Genomic DNA, 25,783 nt, shown 5'->3' on the forward strand with positions numbered 1-25,783 from the left:
AAATCATTTGAATCCAAAACTTTTCCATGTAAAAACAGATGTTGTATTTGTTGTTGCAGTCGTTATTGGTTATGTAACTAGTGTTTTGGATATGTGTTAGATGCTGAAACAAATTATGTTAAGACAATTTTTTAAGCCTTTTCCTCAGAATATGTGTGTGTGTGTTTGTGTTTAAACAATTCAAGCAAAAACAGAAATTTTAACCAAAATTTAGTGAAAATACCTCTGACCAAGAATATGACTTCCATTCCCCCATTATGCTTTGTCTAGGGGTGGGTCACCTCTGAACTTACTTTCCCTTCAAGATAACACTGATTCCAGAATCTCTGGTTCTGGGGTGAGAAAGGGTGGCCCTTGGGTGGTGGTTGCTGCTGTCACTTTGAGCCCTATTTCACTAAATAGCTTATTTCCAATTAAAATCTTCCCATCATTGCACCCTTGGTGCTTTTATTAAAGAAATAAAAATTTAAGTAGAATGGATCAAAAGATGTTAAAAAACTCTCCATTGAAAATACCATCGGTCCTTCCTGAAGAAGGAGTATTAATAGAACTCTTCCTTTTTAAAGCAATTAATTAGGCATCTGATACATCAAGACAGGATTTGTTGCTGAGCTCACAGCTGTGACTGCATGTTAACACCTTGCTATACTTAGGCAAGAGGATATATGTTTACATAAGATGTAGGCTGCAGACTGATTCAATGATCCTCTAAGAAATGATACCACCTTAATCTTTAAACTGTGTTTACTTCTGAAACGTAAATATAGCAGTGCTGAATTCACACACACAGGATGTGTGTGTTTTCTATTCCCAATAAAGGATGATAGATTTATTAAAAACCTTCTTTGAGGAGATCTCAATCTTTTCAAATCATGAGAAAGAAACCTAGGAGAGTGAAGTGGCATCTGAAAGCCACCCCAAGTTAGAAGGAAACATTTCGGAGATCATACTCTGTGAAGATGTCATACAATTATTCTATTAAATTTTTTATTTTTATTTATGCTTTCATTTAAAAATGAGCACCAGCAGCATGGGCATTATTATCATCATTTTTAATTTTTAGTTAGAGGATAATTGCTTTGCAGTGTTGTGTTAATTTCTGCCATACAACAATGTGAAACAGCCAGAGGTATACCTATGCCCCCTCCCTCTTGAGCTCCCAGCCCTCTAGGCTGTCACAGAGCTCCAGGTTGAGCTCCCTGTGTTATATAGCAACTGCCTACTAGCTGTCTGTTTTGCATATGGTAATATGTATCTTTCAAAGCTACTCTCTCAATTCCCCCCTCTCTTTCCCCGCTGTTTCCACAAGTCTGTTCTTTATGTCTGTGTCTCTATTCCTGCTCTGCAAATGTTCATCAGTACTATTTTTGTAGATTCCATATACATGTGTTAATAGATAATATTTTTTTCTCTTTCTGACTTACTTCACTCTGTGTAACAGGCTCTAGGTTCATCTACCTTACTAGAACTGACTCAAATCCATTTCTGTTTATGGCCGAGTAATCTTCCATTGCATATATGTACCACAATTCCTGTATCCATTCATCTGTCAGTGGACATCTAGGTGGCTCCCTTGTGGCATAGGCAATTCTTTATCTGTAGTGAGTATATGCAGGCTGAGGGTCAGTAGGATATATATGAATGGAATATGACTTCTCTTCTGAAATAATTCACAGTTAATTCAGAGAGACTAACATGTCTGTCAATACAATGTGATACAGGCTGCCGTAGACATGTAAACCAAACGCAACAGAAGCACAAAGAGATAGTATTTTATGCTGCTTGAATCAGAGGACATAATGGTAGGAAAGCTCTAGCCAGGAGAGTTTATTTGAGTTAGAGTTGAAGAATGAATGAGCTTCTCCCAAACCGAGAAAGGACTGAGTCAGGAGAAGGTAACTCCAAGATAATCAAAATTAAAAGAATTAATGAAAGTCAGAATGACAAAGGTAGGGATGGACAGGGTGTTGTGGGGCAGAGTGACCCATTTACAGATGACTGTGTTAAGGGTTGGGTCATGTCTTAAAGGTTTTTGAATCTTGTCCCAAGACTTGGATATTGGCAGCTAGCATGATGGCAGCTAGCATGATGTTTCGGGCATGGAGTTGACAGACTATGTATGTGATAAGAGTGTTTCTGTCAGCAGAAGGCAGAACTGGGAAGACCAATGATAGAGAACTAGGAAAGCTATTTTAATGCAACGCATGTTAAGTAGGAACCGAATCAGGAGCCCGTTCCAGGCACAGGATAATATAGTCTAACCAGAGTTAGGGCTCAATGCATACTGCTCAAGGGTGCATTCCATCCCACCATGTGTGACTCCCTCAATTAATATGTATCAACATTTAAGTGTTACTGGCAAGGGTTCTTGGCCTTCTTAATCAATAGAAATTGATCAGAGTCTGGACAAGAAATTTAGGCAAGGCTTTACTGTGGACCCTGCTGCAGCAGCAGGGAGAGAAAACCAACCACAGGTTCCCTTGCTTGCTAACTCCGCGAGGGGAGTGGAATCTTGTTCCTTGTAAGGGGTGAGGATAGGGGTGTGTCTAGGGATCAGGCCAGAGGAGTGGCTTAGGTGGTTTGCCCATCCCTTCTTAGGTGGCGTTGTGTGCAGGGGGCATGCCCAGTACCCTGTTTTTGCTCCAGGCTCTTCAGAAGTGGCACTTGGTCTCTTTGTATCTTTTATCCAGAATTTGCCCTAAGTGCCCATGCGTGCAGTTATTTCTAATGCCATCCAGTTTCTTTGTATTTTGTTGCTCCGAGACAGGGTTATCCAGGTGCAAGCATGTCTGCACTGCAGCAAAGGGTCCCAGGTCCCAGCCTGTCTCATAAGGAGGTTCTAGATGAAAAGCCTGATCTCAACAAAGCAGCAGAATTATTGTTACTGGGTCAGAGTATGTGCTTTTAGAACACAGTAGTCATTTTCCAAGAAACCTTAACCAGGTAAACCAAAGCCCAGAGAACCAGAATTTCCAAGAAAGAGGTGCTTCTTATTAATGAACTCCTGTTAGCCTCCACATGAAGGTCAGAAGAAGGCAAGTTGCCTGTACCTTTTCCAGCCAGCAGGAGACAGACTGTGTGGATGTTCAGTGGAGGAATAGGCCATGAGTGGATCCTGGTCTCTCTGCTTCAGCCAACTTAATCTTCTCTTGCCCACACGGACTCAGAGGCAAGTGGAAAATAAGTGGAATAATGATGTTCTGGACAGTTCATCTGCCCCCACAGTCCATGACTCTCTCTATGGGTTTGACAGCTAATTATGTCTTCAGAGTCATCAGGGAAAACTTCTTGGAGATGCAGCCAGGGTCCCCCACTGCTTTCCCAGGAGGGGTTGGTGCGGTGACAGGCAGTACCCCCTGGACACAGTCATTGGACAAACTCCTAACCTCTCTGGTCTTCAGAACCTAGTGCACTTATCTGCCCATTTACAGAGGAACATGGGCCAGAAGGAGCAAAATAGAGTCCTAATTGATAACTGCCTAAAGACAGAGGTTATGGAGTGTTTACTTTAGGTGCCTGCCTTTGCCAGCAACGTGCAATCAGAAAAACGAGTCACACACTGTCCTTCCAAATTCAGATTTTATTTCCTTGTTGGGAGACGACTTGCAAACGTTTGCTTTCACCTGTTAAAGAACAAATGGGGTCATCAAAAGCCACCTGCCCGTCTTTGTAACTGAACACATCTGTGAAGGGTGACATGGCCGTAAGTGTTGTTTTTTTAGAATTCATTGGTGTCACATTTGATGTCACCCAGTAGGACCCTAGGAAGCATCAAAGCAACCTGACACCAAAGCCCAGATACCACAGGACTGGGGGGATTTGCTGGGAAAATCAGGGAACACCATTCCTTCTCCATTGCTGCCAGCAAAGCCGCTTCCCTTTCAAAGAGTATTGCCGTTTTTGGTATCAAAACTTGTCTGATGCCTCTAGTTCTGCGACTTTAAAAAAATTGAATTATAGTTGATTGACAACGTTGAGTTCATTTTGGCTGTACAGCAAAGTGATTCATATATTTGCACATATGAATATGTATTCATATTCATATATATGTATGTGTGTATGCATAGACATGTACTCTTTTCTTTTCTTTTCCAGTATGGTTTATCACAGAATATTGAATGTAGCTCCCTCTGCTCTACAGTGGACCTTGCTGTTTATCCATTCTCTGTGTAACGGCTGATGTCTGCTGACTCCAAGCTCCCAATCCATTCCTCCCTGACTCCCCCTCCTCCTGTCAACCACAGGTCTAGTCTCGACATCTGTGGGACTACTTTTTTTGATTTGACTTATCTCTGTAAACAAAATTAACCTGACAGAAAATGTCAATACTTATATGTTTTTCTTTGTGATTGTACCTCTTATTACTTTCTCTCTTCAGATTGTGGAAAGTCCTCTTCTTGAACTCAAGAACACTTCCTTCCTATGAGGTTGTCTGTTGAGGTCCTTTAATGGACAGAAACCTGGTGGTCTGGAGTCTACCGATAAGAAAGTAAAGGAGAGAGAAAGAGGCTGATATTCCTTGGTTTATGCAAAAAGCCAATAAAGCCCCTGCATGGGGCTTGCTCTGTTCACGGGGGCCTCAGGTGCCCTCTTGATGGGGTGAAGGCACAGACTTCAGGGGATCAGCCTGAGAGAGAGAGAGAGAGAGAGAGAGAGAGAGAGAGAGAGAGAGAGAGAGAGAGAGAGAGAGAGAGAGAGACGGGGACCAGAGCTCTGATGGAGCAAAGGTGTTTTAGCCAACATGGTGTGGGCATATATACTGTCTTACAAGGCAGTTATTCTCAGCAAAGATAAAGATTAAAATTTCAGACTTAACAAAACATAGGCAATCTATATTAAAGAGAGAGAGAGTTGTAAACAGTCACTTTTACCGTACGGTTCACAAGAAGGAAGAGGGTACTTACCAACATATAGAAACACTAATGAAGGAAATGCCTGGATCCTCAGCCCCCAGAGAGACTTGCCTCTCCTCTTAATCCCTGAGTATTCAGGAATTAATAAGGAACAGAGAATTCCTGACAGATCCAAAACAGCACACATGAAGCCTCCTGTTAAATGCTTCCTGCCAGTTGTCTTTTTTTTTTTGGGCGGGGGGTATAATAATAGAAATAGCAGCAGCAGTAAGTGCCGTGTATGGAAAATTCCATGAATACCAGGTCTTTTGCCTCCTGCTTTATACGGTTTACATACAGCATCTCACTGAAATCTCTAGAAACTCTGTGAGGTAAATGTTTCTTAGAACCAGTTAGCACTTGAGGACTCTGAGATTCAGATAAATTAAAGAGGAAGCTAAGAAAACAGCCCTTGGCTTTAAAATCCTCTGTGTGTGCATGTGCGCACAGTCATTTCTGCCTCTTTGCGACCCCATGGACTGTAGCCCATCAGGCTCTTGTCCATGGGGTTTTCCAGGCAAGAACACTGGAGTGGGTTGCCATTTTCTCCTCCAGGGTATCTTCCCAACCCAGGGATCGAACCATGTCTCCTGCATTGGCAGGAAGATTGTTTACAACTGTACCATCTGGGAAGCCCTAAAAATCCTGAATCTTCTCTGTAATCTACCTAGCAGTTTGATGTAACCTCACTCTGATAGGATAAGTAAATTAGCACATAACATGGAAATGCTTAGATTAAATCTGTATTTAAAGCCATTAAGAGCCCTCGTTCAAGAAACTAGTGGTAAAGAGTCTTTGTTCACATTATGTATAACACTGAAGAAATATCAGTTTTCCATATCAATGAACATAATTTTTTCATGACTCTTACTAATTTGGGATATTTTTGAAAGCTGCTGGAGATTATAGGAACCTAAAACTCCTTTCCTTGTGATGAAATTCATCATCCCCTTTTTATGTGAGTGATGTTTCTATCATATGATCTTTGACATTCTTACCTGGACACACCCAGGTGTTCTTGTCCTTTTTCCTTTGAAGAATGCCTTTTCAATGGGTTATGCCAGCCTGTCCTAGAACACAGCTATTTCACATAAATTATTTAGTAATTACCTAAATAAAGTCAATCATGAAAGCTGTCCTTCCTTATAGATACCCAAGGAGTTTGGGATGCAAATTGGACCTACATGAGTTTGGGTGAACTCTGGGAGTTGGTTATGGACAAGGAGGCCTGGCGTGCTGCAGTTCGTTAGGTCGCAAAGAGTCAGACACAACTGAGCGAGTGAACTGAACTAAACTGATGTTTCTCAAAGGTCTAGAAAATAGATCATGAAATGACTCACAACAGGTGATAGTTAGCCTCATCCTCACAGTGGTTTCTGAACACCCAGTGTCCCTTCTTCCTTGTAGAGTTTGATGTCTTCGACCGAAAGTACCCATGATCCAAATAAGCCCCTTGTTTTCCCTTGTTGAATAATACTGATTCTGGACCTAGGAATGAAGCCCCAGATCTCACTCTTAACTGGGATTTGCTGACTATGAGTCCTTTGCAAAGAAAAAAAATGTTGTTTCTCTAAATCTTACTTTTCCATTTGTAAAGTAATGCTAATAAAACCATTATATTTATATAAAAAGAGAAACACATATAACAGCTCCTCTACTGAAAGAAAATAAGATGCAGGAATCTGTACATTCATAAGACGTGCAATCTGATTATGAGGGTTTTCTTTTAAAAAGTAATGGCCTAAATAATTTTAGTTTGGTAGAGTCAATGAGTGTGATGTGTGGTACATGGGGATATTATCTGATGTTTCTTAGTCTTACTATAGCTCACTATTGAATTCCACCAAACCCCTCCCCAACTATGTCATAATTCAGCCTTGTGGCAACTTAACACAGTACTCATACAGGAATGCCTAAACCTGGGCTATATCCAAATTCATATGGGATGCTTGGGTTTCATTTGTTTATTGTGATAAAATATATGTAACATAGCACTTAAAATTCTAACTGTTTTGAAGTGCAGAGTTCTATGGCATTAAATGCATTTACCTGTGGAGCAACTTTCCCTACGCTCTATCTCCAGAATTCCCAACTGAAACTCTGTACTCATTAAATACTAACACCACATCCCTCCGTTCTTCTTGCCTAGGTTAACACCTAGGCTTCATATTTTACTTATGAGCAGGACTAGATAAACTCATGGTAGCTGCTATAATGAATAAACCCTCAAGCTTATAATAGCTCAAATTTCTCTGACTCTATAAAATAGAAAAACGATGTTCCTAATTGACAGGCAGTTCTTCTCACAGGTCCATTCCAGAATTCTTGCAGAATTTAGACTCCTCCATCATGATGTGGGGCTTCCCAAGGGGCTCAATGGTAAAGAATCTGCCTTCCAATGCAGGAAGATATAAAAGACGCAGGTTTGATCCCTGGGTTGAGACTATACCCTGCAGTAGGAAATGACAACCCACTCCCGTATTCTTGCCTGGGAAATATCATGGACAGAGGAGCCTGGCAGGCTGTAGTCCGTGGGGTCACAGAGTCGGACAGGACTGAACGACTGAGCACACGCATCATCAGTGTCTGGCTCCAAAGTCTGCCTGCTGCTCTGTGGTTCCTCTTGCCAGGCCTGGAATCAGCATGGACGTGTGCGCTCACACTCATTGGTTAAACCCAGTCACATGGGTTCATCTAGGCTTCACGGGGGCCAGCACATAGGATCCAGTGCACGGAGAAGGAGAAATGAGTTTGAGGAGGAGCCAGCCAGTCTCAGTCATATCAGTGAAATTAAGAGTGTATATATATACCCAAGAATCACCATTCATGTCCTTAGAACTTTGCTTTCACTTTTCTCTTTGGAAACTTAATTTGCCCTGTCAGAAAAACATATTTCATTTGAAATATCGCCCCCAAACAAAATAACACTTGTAAAATTGAAATGAACATATAATTCCACTGAGATGCAAGAGGAATCATCTAGAAATAGAAACCTTAAGAAACAGTTGAGTGGCTTAGAAGGAACTCTTTCTTCACATTCAATTACATGAGACCTGTGAGGATATAAACATCTAAACCATGTGTGTCCTTAACGCGTACTTTAGAGGTTCTTGTTTCTAATGTGTTAGGATCTATATCCGTAGGATTTGTCTTCTCTTAATATGTACTATAAATCCCACCATGATCAGCATATTAATTCATTTGTTTGGAACCACTAAGGAAGATCCCCTCGAGGAGGCCATGGCAAACCACTCCAGTTTTCTTGCCTGGAAAATCCCATGGACCGAGAAGCCTGGCAGGCTACAGTCCATACAGTCACAAAGTGTCAGACACAACTGAAGCGACTTAGCATATGCCCACACACTAAGGAAAGTTTTAATTGGAAAATGAATGGGAATCATGTAGAAGTGGCTTGAAGAAAAGGCAAGAAGATGTGTATTGTACTTTCTCCTCACACAGGAGGGAGTCTACTTCCTTTTGCTAACTTCACTTAACATAACCACAGGACTTCAATCTCTATACACATCGGCATTTAGCATCTGCCTTTCCCTTTCCTATAATGGAAGAAAATAAACGCATTGGTTGGCAGTACTGACAAAGACTGGCTTGTGGAATAATCGAAACCCTAATTTCTGTCATTAGCTCAGTGTTTGCAAAATGCATCTTCCTGCCTGCACTCCAGATGTTCATTCTTATTTTACTAGCTCTTTGTTATGAGTTTTGACGCTAAATGGTAAAGTGTCAAGGGGAAAGACTTTAGTATTCAAGGTTCATGGGAATGGCATAAACTTGAACTCCCCAGAAACCCTGCAACATTTATTTGTAGGCCTTTCCAGTCCATTTGCCTCCCAGAGTGAGCCTCTGAGACCTTGCCTTACATGCAGAGTCGACAGGAAATGAGTAAGGAACCGTTGGATCCACCTTACTGCTCTCGCTTGTTAAGTAAAGGTTGTGACTGAAAGTGTTCACATGGGAATCATCTTTTCCTGTGACTTTCATTTCCTAGGGAACGAGCAGTGAACACGTCGCAGCCCGGGTCCCTCCAGTTCACCGTGGGGAATCTGAAGCCAGAAGCCATGTACACCTTCCGGGTTGTGGCCTACAACCAGTGGGGGCCTGGGGAGAGCTCTCAGCCCATCAAGGTGGCCACTCAGCCTGAGCGTGAGTATGCGATGGGAAGGGCCAAGTTAGGAAGTGCTCATTTTCATAGGCGGTATCCTTGAATCCCTTCATAGTAGTTTACTGAAGTGACAAAATAGAAGATTTCTGGAGCAACACATTTACCCTGAAGGTTTTTAAAGATAAGATAACTTTTTAACAAAATGGCCTCCTCACTTTGGTGGGTCTGCAGAGCAACAAATTAACAACTAGGAAGGCCTGATCCATCCATCCCGTCTACATATCCACTCCCGAGTGAGTGAGTGACTCCAGCTGCCAGAACTTCATCATCAGCATTAGGGTTCAGCCTCCTGCACTGATTTTTTTTTTTTTTTCAGATTTTTCCAAGTTTATGTATGAAAAATATTACATCAGAGAAAAAGAACAATGATGTAGGACTTCTCAGTACAGGGGCTTATTCAGGAGCTTGCTCATGTACTGAGTGCCGTACAGAAGCTTCCAAAAGCAAACCCAGATTCAAGAAATGTAAATCGATAATTTCTACTGGGCAATCTCACTATCCTGTTATGTAAATCACTATATTAAACTCCACAAACAAAATAATGCTGCTAAATATTCTCTGACCAAATTATAACTTAGTGATTTTTCCTTTTATCAAGGAACAAACAGCCCCTAAACTGCACTTTTAAAAGAGATCTCTGTATTTCTTACATTTTGAATTTTCTGCTAAACTTCTGATGTTATTTGGAAAGATCGACTGCCAATGAGTTGTTTGCCAACTTTATTTTGTTAAGAGTTTTAAAAAATTGTAATCTAACCGTTAAATGAACTAAATGACTACTTGTAGCAAAGTACATTCGTTATTTAGACATTTAGACACCTAGTTTCATCTACTCCTGTTTGTATTTTTTTTTTTCAAATGATGCTGTTTTATTTGTATTCCCGATCATTTTATTTAAAACTCTATCTATCTTCAAAATCACCTCATATGCTTTTGGAAGAACATGAAGTAGAAATCAGAAATATTTTAATTGGTAAATAAGAGAAAATAATCTTTGGATTAGGTTACTTGTTAGGGATTTGAAATCAGCAAGTTAAAGAAGATTCTGAGAGGTAGTCTAGGTACTGGCACCATGCTCTACTCTGGGCAGAATCTCTGTTCCTTTTTTCATGTAGCTAAGACTTCAAAAGACCAGATGAGACCAGATTGGAATAAAGGATTTGTTGGTGGTGAGGAGAAGACTAAGCTGTACAAGTCTGAGAGATACTTGCATCACATAAATAAAACCTCACACAGCATCTTTAAAGCCATAGCAATGTGCAGATTTCAGGTCATATATAGAAAATGCAGGCACCCAAGCAGGACCAGCTAAATAGTTCGCAGGATTCAGAAGGTACAGCAGCGCATCAATCCATGCTATACGTGGGACCCTCCTTAGCATGGGGCCTTGTACAGCTTCCCTTAGTCATGTACCAGCAAAGGTGGTCCTGCTTCCAGTTTTCTCTTCTAAAGAATGTTTTGTTGCTCTTTGGGTTTAAATCACTAGATAATGCTAATTTCCACTTCATAGTGTTAATGGTCACATATAATTTGAGTCATCAATTTTCTCATTGACTCTCTCTTTATAGATCATACATATATAGATAGAGTAATCAATGGCTTTTATAAATATTTGGTATTTTTAATCAATAAACCTGAATAAAAACAAATTAGGTCTATATATATATTTAAATGGTATATGCCATGTTGTATATACAGACTGATAGTTGAAAAACCCATAAAAATTCTCTAAAAAGATCTTGTTCAGTTTTCTCATGGTAGAACTTAAACTTTAAAAGCATGTCCATCTTCAGAAGATCCAATTTCTATGGATTGTCTGAATCCTTTGCTTCCTAATCCAACTATTATCCCTGGAATTATTCTTGCGTACTTTTCTGGGCTGACTGACTGGCTATGATTACATTACATCGCTGATAAAAATTCTACAGTCAGCCTCATTTCTAAGACTGAGCAATGTTATTTTTCTTCTATCAATACTATTTTTCCTAAGTATCCAGCTTGAAAAGCAATTTCCAGAAAAATTTTTTTAAAGGCCAACCTTTCCAAGTCAAGAGATAAGAAAGTCTTCCACTTGGAAACTGACTAATAGTAACACCTCATTTCATTAAAAAGAAAAGTACTCATGATACAACATTTTTGGTATAATTAATAATAAAAAAATCAGTCTGTGATTATTTGTATTACACATATGGCATTAGCTTTTATAAAGCGCAAGCAATGGCATAATTCAACTAACAAATATATTTAATGAATATCCACTGTGTTTTTTTTTTTTTTTTTTTTTTTTATTTTTTTATTTTTTTATTATTATTATTATTATTATTATTTTTTAATTTTAAAATCTTTAATTCTTACATGTGTTCCCACTGTGTTTTTAATGCTGTTCCACAGTGACTGAGACACATTAAGAAAACCTACCTATGTAATGAAGTAATAGTAATAAAGCTCTAAGAAGGTTCTTGAGGAAGCAAATCTTTTAAATATGTAACAATAATAAAATAGGTAAGGAAACTTGTAAGAATTTGTTCAATGAAATGTTAGAACTCTGAATCGTAGATTTGCTTATGAACCCCTTACCTGTGATGGCCTCTGGTGTATGCTAAGCCTCTGTGTGTGGTGCCAAATTGAATCTTGGAGATAGAGTTTGGGTGAATTAGAAAAGAATAGCTTTATTGCTTTGCCAGTCAAAGGGGGACACAGTGGGCTCCTGCCCTCAAAAACTATGTGTCCCCACCCAGGGGAGTTTGCTGAGGAGTTTTATGTTCAAGAGTTTAGTTGCTTGCATTCCTTTTTATCTCTTCTCTTGATATAATCTTGATGAGCTGGTTTCTTTAGTCTGGTCTCAAGCAGTCTTTGGGTTTCCCAAGTGACACTACTGGCAAAGAACTCGCCTGCCAATGCAGGAGATGCTGGTTCTATCTCTGGGTCAGGAAGGTCCCCTGCAGGAGGGCATGGCAGTCCACTCCAGTATTCTTGCCTGGAGAATCCCATGGACAGAGGAGCCTGGCTGGCTACAATCCATGGGGTAGCAAAGAGTTGGACATGACTGAAGCGACTTAGCACACACACATGCATGAGTGGTCTTCTCCAGTTGAAGAATGCGGACATCTTCCATTTGCTGGGTTTTCATTCCATAAAGGACTTAAAGGCACTGTTGCATGTAGCGCTTGAGGCAGACCCAGGCCCCTGCCCCAAAGCTACAATGTTGTTTCTTAGCCCTTCCTTCCTTGTCTTTGCATCTCTTTCCTTTCTGGATTAGCAACTGTTTGAATCTGCTTTTTGGAACTCCAGGAAGGTCTTGGAGGCTGGGATCTGTTCCCTAGAGGGAACAGGGTTGAGGGTGGAATGGAAAGAATGGGAAGGTTCTGTGTCTACCATGTCCGGGAGCCCCATAGAATCCTGCTTGCTTTCATGTACTATCTAGGCAATTTTTATACCTAAATCATCTTGTGCCTGCCTCCTCAAATAAGTGTTTTATTACAAAGACAGCCACCTTGATCCTTTATATATCATCCATTCTTCCTCCTTCAGAAAGTAGTCTGAGAATTTTTATAGAAAACCACACTGGGCACTGGTCTCAGTAAGCATTTACTTAAAATTTAGCATAAATGATAATAAGGCATAAAATAAAATTAAAAACCCAAATGAATAAAATCTGTTGGTTATTGGTATTATCATCGCATGCAAGTTACGTTTTCTCCGGAAAATTAAAGTGGAAAATTATCCTGTTTTTGACACATGAAGGTGTCTTAATTTTTTCACTAACCATATTTTGGCCTTTAATGACAACAATTGTTTTATTAAATCACCTCTCTTCTTACACTATATGCAGTAAGAATTATTTCCTTTGCAGGCCATTGTTTATTGGAGGGTGACCTGACTGTGTTTCATTGAGAACTTTTCTTGGATAATTGATCTCTTACTGAGTAGCTAGGTAGACAGGAGTAGTTCGGGCTAGACACACAGTACTTTTAGAATAGCTTTTTACATGTGCAAAACAGCCGCCTCCTTCAATTCATTTAAAATAAGAGTCTTGTGGTGCTCACTCACTGCCTTTATTACAGATATTAGGATGAATAAATAATGTTATCATAACTAATAGGTAGGACATGTGTATTTTATCTTCTGTGTTAACACAAAAATGCCACTTTGGCAATTTAAAACTATTTCTAGGGTAAGGAGCACTTCATCTTCCCCAAGCCTGTTCAATAAAACACCAATTTCTGAGTAAGATCCAGCATCTTAGAGATCCCATGTTTCATTGCCCCCTTCCTTCCCCTCCTGTACTGACTCTTCTCCCCCTCCCCTTCCTCCCCTGTCTTTCTCCTCCTCTTTCTCTTTCTTCTCTCTCAGCTTCTTATAAGCTCATCTTTCTATGTTTTTAGAGAAAGTTCAAAGGCTGAGTTTATTACTTGGTTAGAATTTCAGAATCTAGAGGCAGAGGCAGGGGGGATGTTTTCATTTTTCTCTCCCTGACAAAATGATCTTATCTTTTGAAAATGGGTCCCGTCTGGGTATGCAATTGCTTGCTCAGTTTATCACGGTTTTTCCAAGTGTGATGTAGTAATTGTACACTAGAATGACATAGATAGCTTTTATACAAATTGAATTTCAAGTTTTTCATATTATTTGAAAATATAAACTCTATTATGAAAACCATATTCTCAAGGAATCAACCCTGAGAGAAAATACGTCTGAAATATGAATCAGCCAGCAACTGTTTCTAAAAGTGCATACATACTGCAGTAATCATTTAAAGAGATCACCAGCCCAAGATCCAGTTTATGAAATAATCACCCAGAATACAAAGGCTTGATTTATAGGAAGGTTTGTGTCTCCTGATTATATCTTCCTTTGGCTAACTCCTTGCTCCTTCCCTCTGCCTTTATGGTGTATAATTTCTCCACTGTATTATCAGCCGGATTTAAGTCCCTGCCTGCTTAAGACTTGTCTAATCTTTTCATGCCACATGTGGAGGATTTTTGAATTATTATTTGGGGTCCTTTAAGATGCTGTTAAGGCAGTTTAATCTTGAAGGATGTTAAAATGGACCACATACTGTCTGGAGGCTCGAGTTAGAGTAGGGAGCCTATTTGCTAGGCCACAACCCAATTATCCACAAAACCCTTTTATAGTTAAGTGTTGTAAGTAATATTCTTAGTCCATTATATTCTTTATACTGAAAAGGCAAGTGAAAGTAACCACCAAGTTGAGTGACTTTAGGATATATTATCTAGAGGAATAGATATATTTGCCTTTTTCGTCCGTCCCTGGGTCTTTCTTTCTTTCTTTCTTTTTATTCTAAAAAGACTTTTCTTGTATAGTTGTTATGGAACTTGAAACGTCTCTGAATGTTATGTCTCCAAATATTACTGCCTATTTCTTAGGAGAATTGTCTTAATCTTTCTTTCTTAAGATTTTTTTTTTTTTGTCATGTGGATCATTTTTAAACTCTTATGGAATTTGTTACAATTCATTGGTTCTGTTTCATGTTTTGATTTTTTTGGTCATGAAGCTTGTGGGATCTTAGCCTGAACTTCAGATCAAACCCGCACTCCCTGCATTGGAAGGTAAAATCTTAACCACTGGACCACCAGGAGCATCCCAAGTTTCTTAATCCTTGAAACCTCATTGTCCTCGATTATAAGTTGGAGATATTATTTACTCCTCTTTTTTATTCTGAAAGCTCAGCCTCTTTGTACACGGGTGTCAAATCAAGCCTTGGAGATAAGAGTTTTTGGTGAAGTAGAAAAGAATAGTTTTATTGCTTTGCCAGGTAAAGAAGGACACAGTGGTCTCCTGCCTCTCTGAAAAACTGTGTGTCCCAACCCAAAAGGACTTGACAAGGAGTTTCACAGCAACAGTTCAAGGGTGGGGAAACCATTTCCCTCAGCTTGGGACTGGAACCCACGTGGCTGGGACTCGAACCCAGCCAAACCCTTGGTACCTGGTTTCAGGGTCTAGTAAAGCTCAGGTTCTTAATGTCTCATCACAGAAAAAATTCAGAGAGAGACAACGTGGTAAGTAAGAAGCAGATTTATTCAGATTCAGAGAGAAGCACATGCCACAGACGGAGTGTGAGCCATCGCAGAGGGCGAGTGTGGCTGCAAAATGTGGCCCGGTTAGTTTTTATAGGCTGGATAATTTCATACGCTAATGAGTGGGAGGGCTATTCCAACTACTTTTCGGAAGGGGTGAAAATTTCCAGGATTTGGTCCACCGCCCACTCCTTGGTCTTTGGACAGTGCCTTGGAACTGTCATGGCCCTGCTGGGTGTGTCATTTCACTTGCTGCTTGAGGATCAAGAGCTGGTCTTGTCTGCCATCTTGGTCCCATTTGATTCGAATTGGTTTATGTTGTGACCTGGGGCTATGTCATTCTTTCAGAAGCTGTGTGCTCCCCCTTTCCCTCCTGTTAGTGGGGTTGCTGACAACACTAGGGCGTGCGCAAGGTCTCAGGTGGTCAGTCCTCTCATCTTGAGGAGCTTTTGTGGTCCTGTGCATCTTGTGTCAGCTGATTTCTTGGCTGTTCCCCCCTTGATTACCAACTATTCCAATCTGTCATTTGAAACTCAGCAAAGGCCATGGAGGCTGGAGTCTTGCCTATAAGAAATGGGACAAAAAGGTTTCCATGCCCATGAGCCCCACAGAGTCCTTCTCAGTTTCATTTCCAGATTGTAAAGATGAAATGTGATAATCTATGGGAAGCCCCCAAGTCTTACCTGGCGTCTAGTATGCAATCAATAGAAAGAGGTTTCCTGCCCCTAATGGGATCAAATGGAAACATAATTCCAACTGCCTTGCACTTGCAACTAAAGTGGGACACTCAGTAGTGTAATCATAAGGTAATAAAGCTAATACAATACCTTATTGATAGTTTGTATTTGGCTTGATTACTATGTAATCAACCATTTATGGATTTTATTACTTTCCCTGCAGTCATCCTCTCCCTGTTTAGCAGGCTGTTGAAGACTTGTTCATTGTCTAATTTGCTTCTTGGACATCTTTGCATCCCTAACTAAATTTTGAAGCTTTATGAGCAGAAAACACTCTATTATCCCATAAAATGTGACACAGCATTGCCATTTTGTGGATAGCTAGTTGGTTAACATTTGCTGGTAGAATCTGATTTGTACTTAATGTGGGAAAGGATAATATGTATCAGTAATATTCATTCATCATGATTCTGTAAATTAAGCAAACCAAGTAAATCATAGTTGTGTCTAGCTCTTTCTTTCTTCAGTTTTTTTTTTTTTTTTTTAAGTCACTTAACCCGGTTTCCAATTATTAACTGCACTGTGTGGTGATTTGAGTGGATATCTGGGACAATGATGGAGGCAAAGTTGACTGTGAACCCATTAGCTGGTCCAGTTTTGTGTCATATACGTGGCAGTAGAAAGAAAGAAATTGAAGCACTGGCATTCTATCTTTGTAGATAACATACAAATGCTGGTATAGTTTCAAAATTCTTTCACTGCAGAAATATTTTCAGGTATTACAGGATGGAAGACACTAAAGGCTTATGCCGCAGCATTCCCAGCAACAGAAGCTGAAAGGAACCCATTCAGGTTCGGTGGTCAGTTAGTGAGGTATTATGTCTTCTACATGGAGAAGGCAATGGCACCCCACTCCAGCACTCTTGCCTGGAAAATCCCATGGACGGGGAACCTGGTGGGCTGCAGTCCATGGGGTCGCTAAGAGTCGGACACAACTGAGCGACTTCACTTTCACTTTTCACTTTCATGCATTGGAGAAGGAAATGGCAACCCACTCCAGTGTTCGTGCCTGGAGAATCCCAGGGACAGGGCAGCCTCATGGACTGCCGTCTGTGGGGTCGCACAGAGTTGGATACGACTGAAGCGACTTAGCAGCAGCAGCAGCAGCGTGTCTTCTACAATGATGTATATTAGTGGAAGAATCAGAGGTAGGCTTGTGAAGATGGGTTGTTTAAGCATGTTAGAAAAGTTTGCAGCAAGGGTGAGTCATTCTGTACTTATTCATCATTTATTCATTCAGTCATTCATTCAAAATTATTCTTTTATGCTAAGTCCTAGATGTCCATGGTCCAGTACAGTTACCATTAGCTACATGTATCGATTTGCATTTCAACATATTGATGTAAAATGAAATTAAAAATCCAGGCACACTAACCACAACTGTCAAATAGCACTTAAAATTTAAACAGAATTGAAAACTAAAAATCCAGGGCCTCATCAGTCACATTTCAGAAGTTCATATGTGACTGCTGGCTACTGCACGGGACAGCAGAGAGAGCATTGCTATTATCACAGAAAATTCTGTTGAGCACCCTGATTGAGACTCTCCTAGTACAGAGGATACAAAAGCAAGTCAGATAATGCCCTGATTCCCAAGGAGCTAGTAGTCTAACAGTTTTAAGCAGAACTCACTAAAAGCACATTTAATAGATTACTCCTGTTTGAATGTTGAAAAAGTTCTTTGCACTGAGTTAATATAAAATATTTCAGAGAATCTGGATCTTAACATATTTTCTGATTAGTTATGCAAATTTCTCTCAGTATTTTCTCAGTTTAAAGTATAAATATATATGTATGCATCTTCTTTGGTGGCTCAGTGGTACAGAATCTGCCTGCCAATGCAGGAGATGTGAGTTTGATCCCTGGGTTGGGAAGATCCCCTGGAGAAGGAAATGGCAACCCACTCCAGGATTCTTGTTTAGAAAATCCTCTGGACGGGGAGCCTGGCAGGCTACAGTCCATGGGGTTGCAAAAGAGTTGGACACAACTTAGAGACTAAAACAGCAACTATATATATCTTTCAGTGCACAGTTAAAGATGAAGAACAAAAATGACTGGTTGCTTGGGTTAAACAGTGATGTAGCATAAATTAAGTTTCCTCTTAAAAATATCTCTGCTGGCTCACTGTCATTCTCTCTTTGAGCACAAAGCATAATTCAGTTTCCTTCCACTGGTATACCCAAACATCTAGAGAAGTTATCTGCTCGGTGCAGAATTATAGGGAAAAAATGCTACTGATTTCTCACTCATATTAGGGAGTATGAAGACAGAAGGCGTGAAAGTATCGTAATAATGAGATGTTTCTGGAAACATCTAACATGGGATAAAAAGGTTCCAAACAGGTAGATTTCTTTTGGGTTTAATTGCCTCATTTGGTGATGTAGCCTACTGAAAATGAAGGTAGGTATCTTAGAAAACTGAATCAGTGCAAAATAGAGCTTGAGCACCAACAGGGAAATTGTCATCATGCTGCTGCAGCCAAATAAAACTATACACCAAAGATAAAACAGCTGAACTGAGCTCTGTTATGGGATTCCTTCAGTCAGATCAGACACTATGGAGAACTGGTGTTCATAAGTAGTGAAGAATGAAGACACACTGAGGATATAGCATTTTTTAAACTTATATGTATTTATGTATTATCTCATTTTGACAACCGCTTTAATCTATGTGGTCTATAAGCAATTATTGAGCACCTACTGTGTGTCAAGACTTTTTAAAGGTGCTATAAATAGAAAGGAAATTAAGATGGGCAAAATAGTGTCCAAATATAGCAGGGATGAAATTTTTGAAGACAGTGTATGTGAAGGTTTAATTGTTCTAAATCATACTGTAGGTTCAAATTTATTTCTACTCTTTAGCCTAAAGTTAGTATTAGGAGGTAAAAGTGGAGGTAATTAAAGTGTTAGTCACTCAGTTATGTCTGTCTCTGTGACCCCATGGACTGTAGACCACTAGGCCCCTCTGTCCATGGAATTCTCATGGACAAGAGAATACTGGAGTGGGAAGCCATTCCTTTCTGCAGGGGATCTTCCTGACCGAAGGATTGAACCTGGATCTCCTGCATTGCAGGCAGATTCTTTTTCCATCTCAGCCACCAAAGAAGCCCCAATGATTATAAGGTATTAATGTATAAATATTCTATAATTTAATGCATAAACATGCATACATTTATATACACATATGCATTTTATTCTGTTCTTTTCCTCTATTTCTTTGCATTGACCGCTGAAGAAGGCTTTCTTATCTCTTCTTGCTATTCTTTGGAATTCTGCATTCAGATGCTTATATCTTTCCTTTTCTCCTTTGCTTTTCGTTTCTCTTCTTTTCACAGCTATTTGTAAGGCCTCCCCAGACAGCCATTTTGCTTTTTTGCATTTCTTTTCCATGGGAATGGTCTTGATCCCTGTCTCCTGTACAGTGTCATGAACCTCATTCCATAGTTCATCAGGCACTCTATCTATCAGATCTAGTCCCTTAAATCTATTTCTCACTTCCACTGTAAAATCATAAGGGATTTGATTTAGGTCATACTTGAATGGTCTAGCGTTTTTCCCTACTTTCTTCAATTTCAGTCTGAATTTGGCAATAAGGAGTTCATGATCTGAGCCACAGTCAGCTCCTGGTCTTGTTTTTGTTGACTGTATAGAGCTTCTCCATCTTTGGCTGCAAAGAATATAATCAATCTGATTTCGATGTTGACCATCTGGTGATGTCCATGTGTAGAGTCTTCTCTTGTGTTGTTGGAAGAGGGTGTTTGCTAAAGCTGGAATCAAGATTTCCGGGAGAAATATCAATAACCTCAGATATGCAGATGACACCACCCTTATGGCAGAAAATGAAGAAGAACTCAAAAGCCTCTTGATGAAAGTGAAAGAGGAGAGTGAAAAAGTTGGCTTAAAGCTCAACATTCAGAAAACGAAGATCATGGCATCTGGTCCCATCACTTCATGGGAAATAGATGGGGAAACAGTGGAAACAGTGTCAGACTTTATCTTTTTGGGCTCCCAAATCACTGCAGATGGTGACTGCAGCCATGAAATTAAAAGATGCTTACTCCTTGGAAGAAAAGTTATGACCAACCTAGATAGCATATTCTAAAGCAGAGACATTATTTTGCCGACTAAGGTCCATCTAGTCAAGGCTATGGTTTTTCCTGTGGTCATGTACGGATGTGAGAGTTGGACTGTGAAGAAAGCTGAGCACCGAAGAATTGATGCTTTTGAACTGTGGTGTTGGAGAAGACTCTTGAGAGTCCCTTGGACTGCAAGGAGATCCAACCAGTCCATTCTGAAGGAGATAAGCCCTGGGATTTCTTTGGAAGGAATGATGATAAAGCTGAAGCTCCAGTACTTTGGCCACCTCATGCAAAGAGTTGACTCATTGGAAAAGACTCTGATGCTGGGAGGGATTGGGGGCAGGAGGAGCAGGGGACGACCGAGGATGAGATGGCTGGATGGCATCACTGACTCTACTGACATGAATCTGAGTGAACTCTGGGAGTTGGTGATGGACAGAGAGGCCTGGCGTGCTGCGATTCATGGGGTTGAGAAGAGTTGGACACGACTGAGCGACTGAACTGAACTGATGCATTTTGTGTTTTAGTTTGAAATATGGTGCCCTTGGAAAGTATCACATGAAGAAATTTAGTTGACTATCCTCTCGTGATTGTTGTGTTGTTTAGTTACTCAGTTGTGTCTACCTCTTTGCAGCTCCACAGCCTGTAGCCCTCCAGGCTGCTCTATATCCTTGGGAATTTTCCAGGCAGGAATACTGGAGTGGGTTGCCATTTACTTCTCCAGGGTATCTTCCTGACCCAGGGATTGAACCCACAGCTCCTGAGTTGACAGAATGGTTCTTTACCACTGCACCACCAGGGAAGCCTCATCCTCATGAGATACCCCAAATAAGTGAAACCCATTTTTAAAATCACTGTACTATTTGACAGATTCATTTAACTGCTGATTGTATTCTGCCTGGTGTAATGTAACTTATGTCCTACACAAAAGGGTCATAATTTGACTTTAACTCGTATTCTCTAACTCCAGGCTTCCTACATTATTATGTTGTTTTGATAAAGATACTATTTCTAGTTTATAGGAACATTGCTAGGGAGAAATGTACCTATAACTGTTCCCAATTCTATGAAAACTCTTTGGATCCCAGCCCAATCTTCCCACCTTGGGAAGCCCCATGGCACATCCAATAGGGAATTTGAACTGGGCCAGAGTTTCTGGTCACAGGACATTTGACAAGTCCAGGGTATTACCATGTGTTGAAATTGAAAGATTTTAAGGTGAGGCCACACAATTCCTTCATGGTCCAATGGCTAAGGCTCTGTGCTTCCAATGCGGGGGGGCCCAGTTTCAATCCCTGGTCAGGGAAATAGATCTTAAAGTTCCTGATGACCACCTGATGTGAAGAGCCTACTCATTGGAAAAGACCCTGATGGTGGGAAAGATTGCAGGCAGGAGGAGAAGGCGGGGACAGAGGATGAGATGGTTGAATGGTATCACTGACTCAATGGACATGAATTTGAGCAAGCTCCGAGAGAGTGGAGGACAGAGGAGCTTGGTGTGCTGCAGTCCATGGGGTTGCAAAGAGCTGGACATGGCCTAGTGACTGAACAACAAGCACAACACACATTTGATGGTAGATCTTAAAATTGAAGTAAAGTTGGTGCCACCAGTGTCCAAGAGTCAATGATCATAGGGTTTTTATTAAAGAAAGTGAAACTCGCTCACTCATGTCCAACTCTTTGTGATCCCATGGACTATCCATGGAATTCTCCAGGCCAGAATACTGGAGTGGGTATCCTTTCCCTTCTCCAGGGAATCTTCCCAACCCAGGGATCGAACCCAGGTCTCCTGCATTGCAGGCGGATTCTTTACCAGCTGAGCCACAGGGAAGCCCAAGAATACTGGAGTGGGTAGCCTATCCCTTCTCCAGGGGATCTTCCCGACCCAGGAATCAAACCAGGGTCTCCTGCACTACAGGCGGATTCTTTACAAACTGAGCTATCAACTGGAAGCCAAATAGTGAAACACTGAACCCATGATCAATGTAAGTAAACTGTTCATTGCCACCTTATTTTAATCTGTAATTACTGTTCTAGGTCTTATGTATGAAAGGAGGGTGAAAGGTGATTAAGAACAAGGATTCAGGATTCAGATTGAATTAGAATTCTGGCTCTTTCACTTGCTAGCTAACTGGGGTAAACTGGTATGCTAAACCACAGCTTGCTCCTATATAAAATAGGGAGATTTTATAGGGATGTTGTAAAGCTTAAAAAATAATCTGTAACAGGACAAAACAGTACAGCCCCAAATGATTATTCTGCGAATTAAATGAGCTATTTAGTATAAAATACTTAAGCCTGCTCTCTGGCACTCTGTCAACCCTCAGTAAATGTAGCTGTTACAATCATGCATTCCTCCTTTGCTGCGTTCTAATTATTCTCATGTTGTCATATTCCTTAACACTGAATGTAATTTGTCCATGTCTATCTCTGTGCTGCTCATGTGTGTTTTACATGTTCTCTTTCTTCTTTAGGCTGTTTCATAAGTCTCTTCTATTTCTACTTTAGGATTTTAAAAGCAGAAAGCCCATTCTGGCTAATTCACCCCATGGATCCATCTGTTAGTCTTCATAAGCTCATTTTTCCTGCTCCAGATTTGTTCATGTCATTCATTCGGTCTTTCATTCATTTCTTTCAACAAATAGTTATTGTGTGCCACTGGTGGGCTGCCCTATATTTCTCAACACTGGGAGTTCAGCAGCAAAAAACAGAAAAAGACAGGCAAGTGTTTATGAGGTTTATATTCTAGTCATAGAAATGGACAGTAAACAAATTAAAATAAAGTATGCAGAAGAATAAGCCAACTTAAAAAGATAGAGAATGAAAACGATAGAGGCGATCCTAGAAAGGGAAGTTTCAGGAGAGCCTTTCTGAAGAAGACAAGGGACCTATGAATGAATTTGGAGGGATACCAGCAGATGCCTTGGGTCTTGGGCAAGGACATTTCAGGTAGAGCTGGTCAGTTCAGGTCAGTTTAGTCACTCAGTCCTGTCTGACTCTTTGCGACCCCATGGACTGCTGCAAAACAGGCCTCCCTGTCCATCACCAACTCCTGGAGTTTACTCAGATTCATGTACATTGCGTCAGTGATGGCATCCAACCATCTCATCCTCTGTCATCCCCTTCTCCTCCTGTCTTCAATCTTTCCCAGCATCAGGGTCTTTTCAAATCAGTCAGCTCTTCGCATCAGGTGGCCAAAGTATTGGAGTTTCAGCCTCAGCATCAGTCCTTCCAGTGAACACCCAGGACTGATCTCCTTTAGGATGGACTGGTTGGATCTCCTTGCAGTCCAAGGGACTCTCAAGAGTCTTCTCCAGCACCACAGTTCAAAAGCACTGCTAATAGGAAGGGACGAGACCCCGAGAGGAGGAAGAGGACCACTGTGCAGCAGCAGAGTGAAGAAGAGGGGAAATGGAAGAGAGGTGTCCCTGGGTGGCAGGGCCCCAGATATGAGTCACCGTGAAGCCCCAGTAAAGAAGGTGGAGTCATTTTCAATGTGGAGGCATCCATGCAGGAGGGGGTGGCATGATCTAATTTTAATTGTAAAAGTAGAGGCTAAAGAGGAGGCTAGTGCGTGGTACAGTCAGGAGACATTGGTAGGTCCTATGGGGGGAGCTATGGAAAGGTTAAAAGCTGGTGGGATTCAGGATGGGGGCTTCACAAGTAGCTTAGTTGGTAAAGAATCTGCCTGAAATGCAGGAGATCTGTTTCAATTCCTAGGTCGAGAAGTTCCCCTGGAGCAGAGATAGGCTACCCGCTCTAGTAGTCATGGTGACTCAGTTGGTAAAGAATCCACCTGCAATGTGGGAGACCTGGGTTTGATCCCAGGGTTGGGAAGATCCCCTGGAGGTGGGCATACAACCCACCCCAGTATTCTTGTCTGGAGAATCCCAAGGACAAGGAGCCTGGCAGACTACAGCCTGGGGTCACAAAGAGTCGGATACAACTAAACAGCTAAGTACAGGATTCAGGATGCCTTTGGAAGTGATGAGGCTTGCTGCTAGTGTGGAATGGGATTAAAAACAGGAGTCAGATGTACTTTTTGCTTAGGCCTCAGAAACTAGGTGAATTGTGGGACCATTTTGAGGGTCAAACTGGGTAAGGCGCCTTGTAGTGTATGTGGAAGGGAAGGGACCTGGGGAACAAATCAGGATTTTCTTTTCAGTGTCTTAAGCTTTTATTATAGACTGTGCTGGGTCTTCACTGCTGCCTACGGCTTTCTCTAGGCGAGACAAGCGGGGGCTACCCTCTGGTGGCAGTACGTGGGCTTCTTGCTGTAGTGACTCCTCTTGTTTTGGGGCCTGAACTTTAGGCATGCGGGCTTCAGTAGTTGTGGCACATGGTCTCAGTTGCCCCATGCCATGTGGAATCTTCCTGGGCCAAAGTTCAAACCCATGTCCTCTGAAACTGCTAGCCAATGGCCAAGGCCATCCAGTATTTAGCTTCTTATAGTGGCAAAACTGAACAGGGGTTGAAAAAACAGGGGCGAATTCTCCATGTTGTCAACTATAAGACATCTGTGCCCTACATATCCCTAACGAATGTGCTATAAGGATGGGCACAGTGCCATGCACAGAAGACACTCAAAAATTTGTCAATCACAGAGAAACATCCTACTTAGAAAGCCTCCTGGTGGGCCAGTGAAGTGTAATTTGATTGGGTGATACCAGAAAAGAGAATTGACTGGACTTCCCTGGAGCTCCAGTGGTTAAAACTTCCCACTTCCACTGCAGAGGGTATGGGTTCAGTCCCTCAGTTTAGTTCAGTTCAGTTCAGTTGCTCAGTCATGTCGACTCTTTGCAACCCCATGGACTGCAGCACGTCAGGCCTCCCTGTCCATCACCAATTCCCAGAGTTTACCCAGACTCATGCCCATTGAGTCGATGATGCCATCCAGCCATCTCATCCTGTCGCATCCCCTTCTCCCGCCTTCAGTTTTTCCCAGCATCAGGGTCTTTTCAAATGAGTGAGCTCTTCCCATTAGATGGCCAAAATATTAGAGTTTCAGCTTCAGCATCAGTGCTTCCAATGAACACCCAGGACTGATCTCCCCTGAGACGGACTGGTTGGATCTGCTTGCAGTCCAAGGGACTCAAGAGTCTTCTCCAACACCACAGTTCAAAAACATCAATTCTTCGGCACTCTGCTTTCTTTATAGTCCTACTCTCACATTCATACATGACCACTGGAAAAACCATAGCCTTGACTAAATAGACCTTTGTTGGCAAAGTAATGTCTCTGCTTTTTACCATGCTGTCTAGGTTTCTTCCAAGAAGTAAGCGTCTTTTAATTTCAAGGCTGTAGTCACCATCTGCAGTGATTTTGGAGCCCCCCAAAAATAAAGTCTCCCACTGTTTCCCCATCTATTTGCCATGAAGTGATGGGACCAGATGCCATGATCTTCGTCTTCTGAATGTTGAGCTTTAAGCCAACTTTTTCACTCTCTTTTACTTTCATCAAGAGGCTCTTTAGTTCTTCTTCAGTTTCTGCCATAAGGGTGGTGTCATCTGCGTATCTGAGGTGATTGATACTTCTCCCAGCAATCTTGATTCCAGCTTCTGCTTCATCCATCCCAGAGTTTCTCATGATATACTCTGCATATAAGTTAAATAAGCACGGTGACAATATAGAGCCTTGACGCACTCCTTTTCCTATTTGGAACCAGTCTCTTGTTCCATGTCCAGTTCTAGCTATTGCTTCCTGACCTGCATACAGGTTTCTCAGCCCTTAGTCAGGGAATTAAGATCCCACATGCCTCATGGCACAGCCAAAAATAAATAAAATGAAACGAAAACAACAACAACAAAAAATTCAAATGTAAAGAAAGAAAAAGGAAAATTTACAAAATTTTCAGATCC

The 25,783-nt window shown here is 41.1% G+C and overlaps 1 protein-coding gene across 1 annotated transcript in view; it reads left to right on the forward strand.

Moving 5' to 3' along the window:
• DCC (DCC netrin 1 receptor) overlaps window positions 1-25,783 on the forward strand; it is an 827,169-nt gene that overhangs the window by 422,906 nt on the left and 378,480 nt on the right. Inside the window, exon 9 of the mRNA XM_052660382.1 lies at window positions 8,899-9,053. Coding sequence (XP_052516342.1) covers window positions 8,899-9,053 — 155 coding nt within the window. The remainder of the gene's footprint in view (window positions 1-8,898; window positions 9,054-25,783) is intronic.

The sequence above is a fragment of the Budorcas taxicolor genome, chromosome 22 (assembly GCF_023091745.1).
Source record: "Budorcas taxicolor isolate Tak-1 chromosome 22, Takin1.1, whole genome shotgun sequence".
NCBI classification, from domain to species: Eukaryota; Metazoa; Chordata; class Mammalia; order Artiodactyla; family Bovidae; genus Budorcas; species Budorcas taxicolor.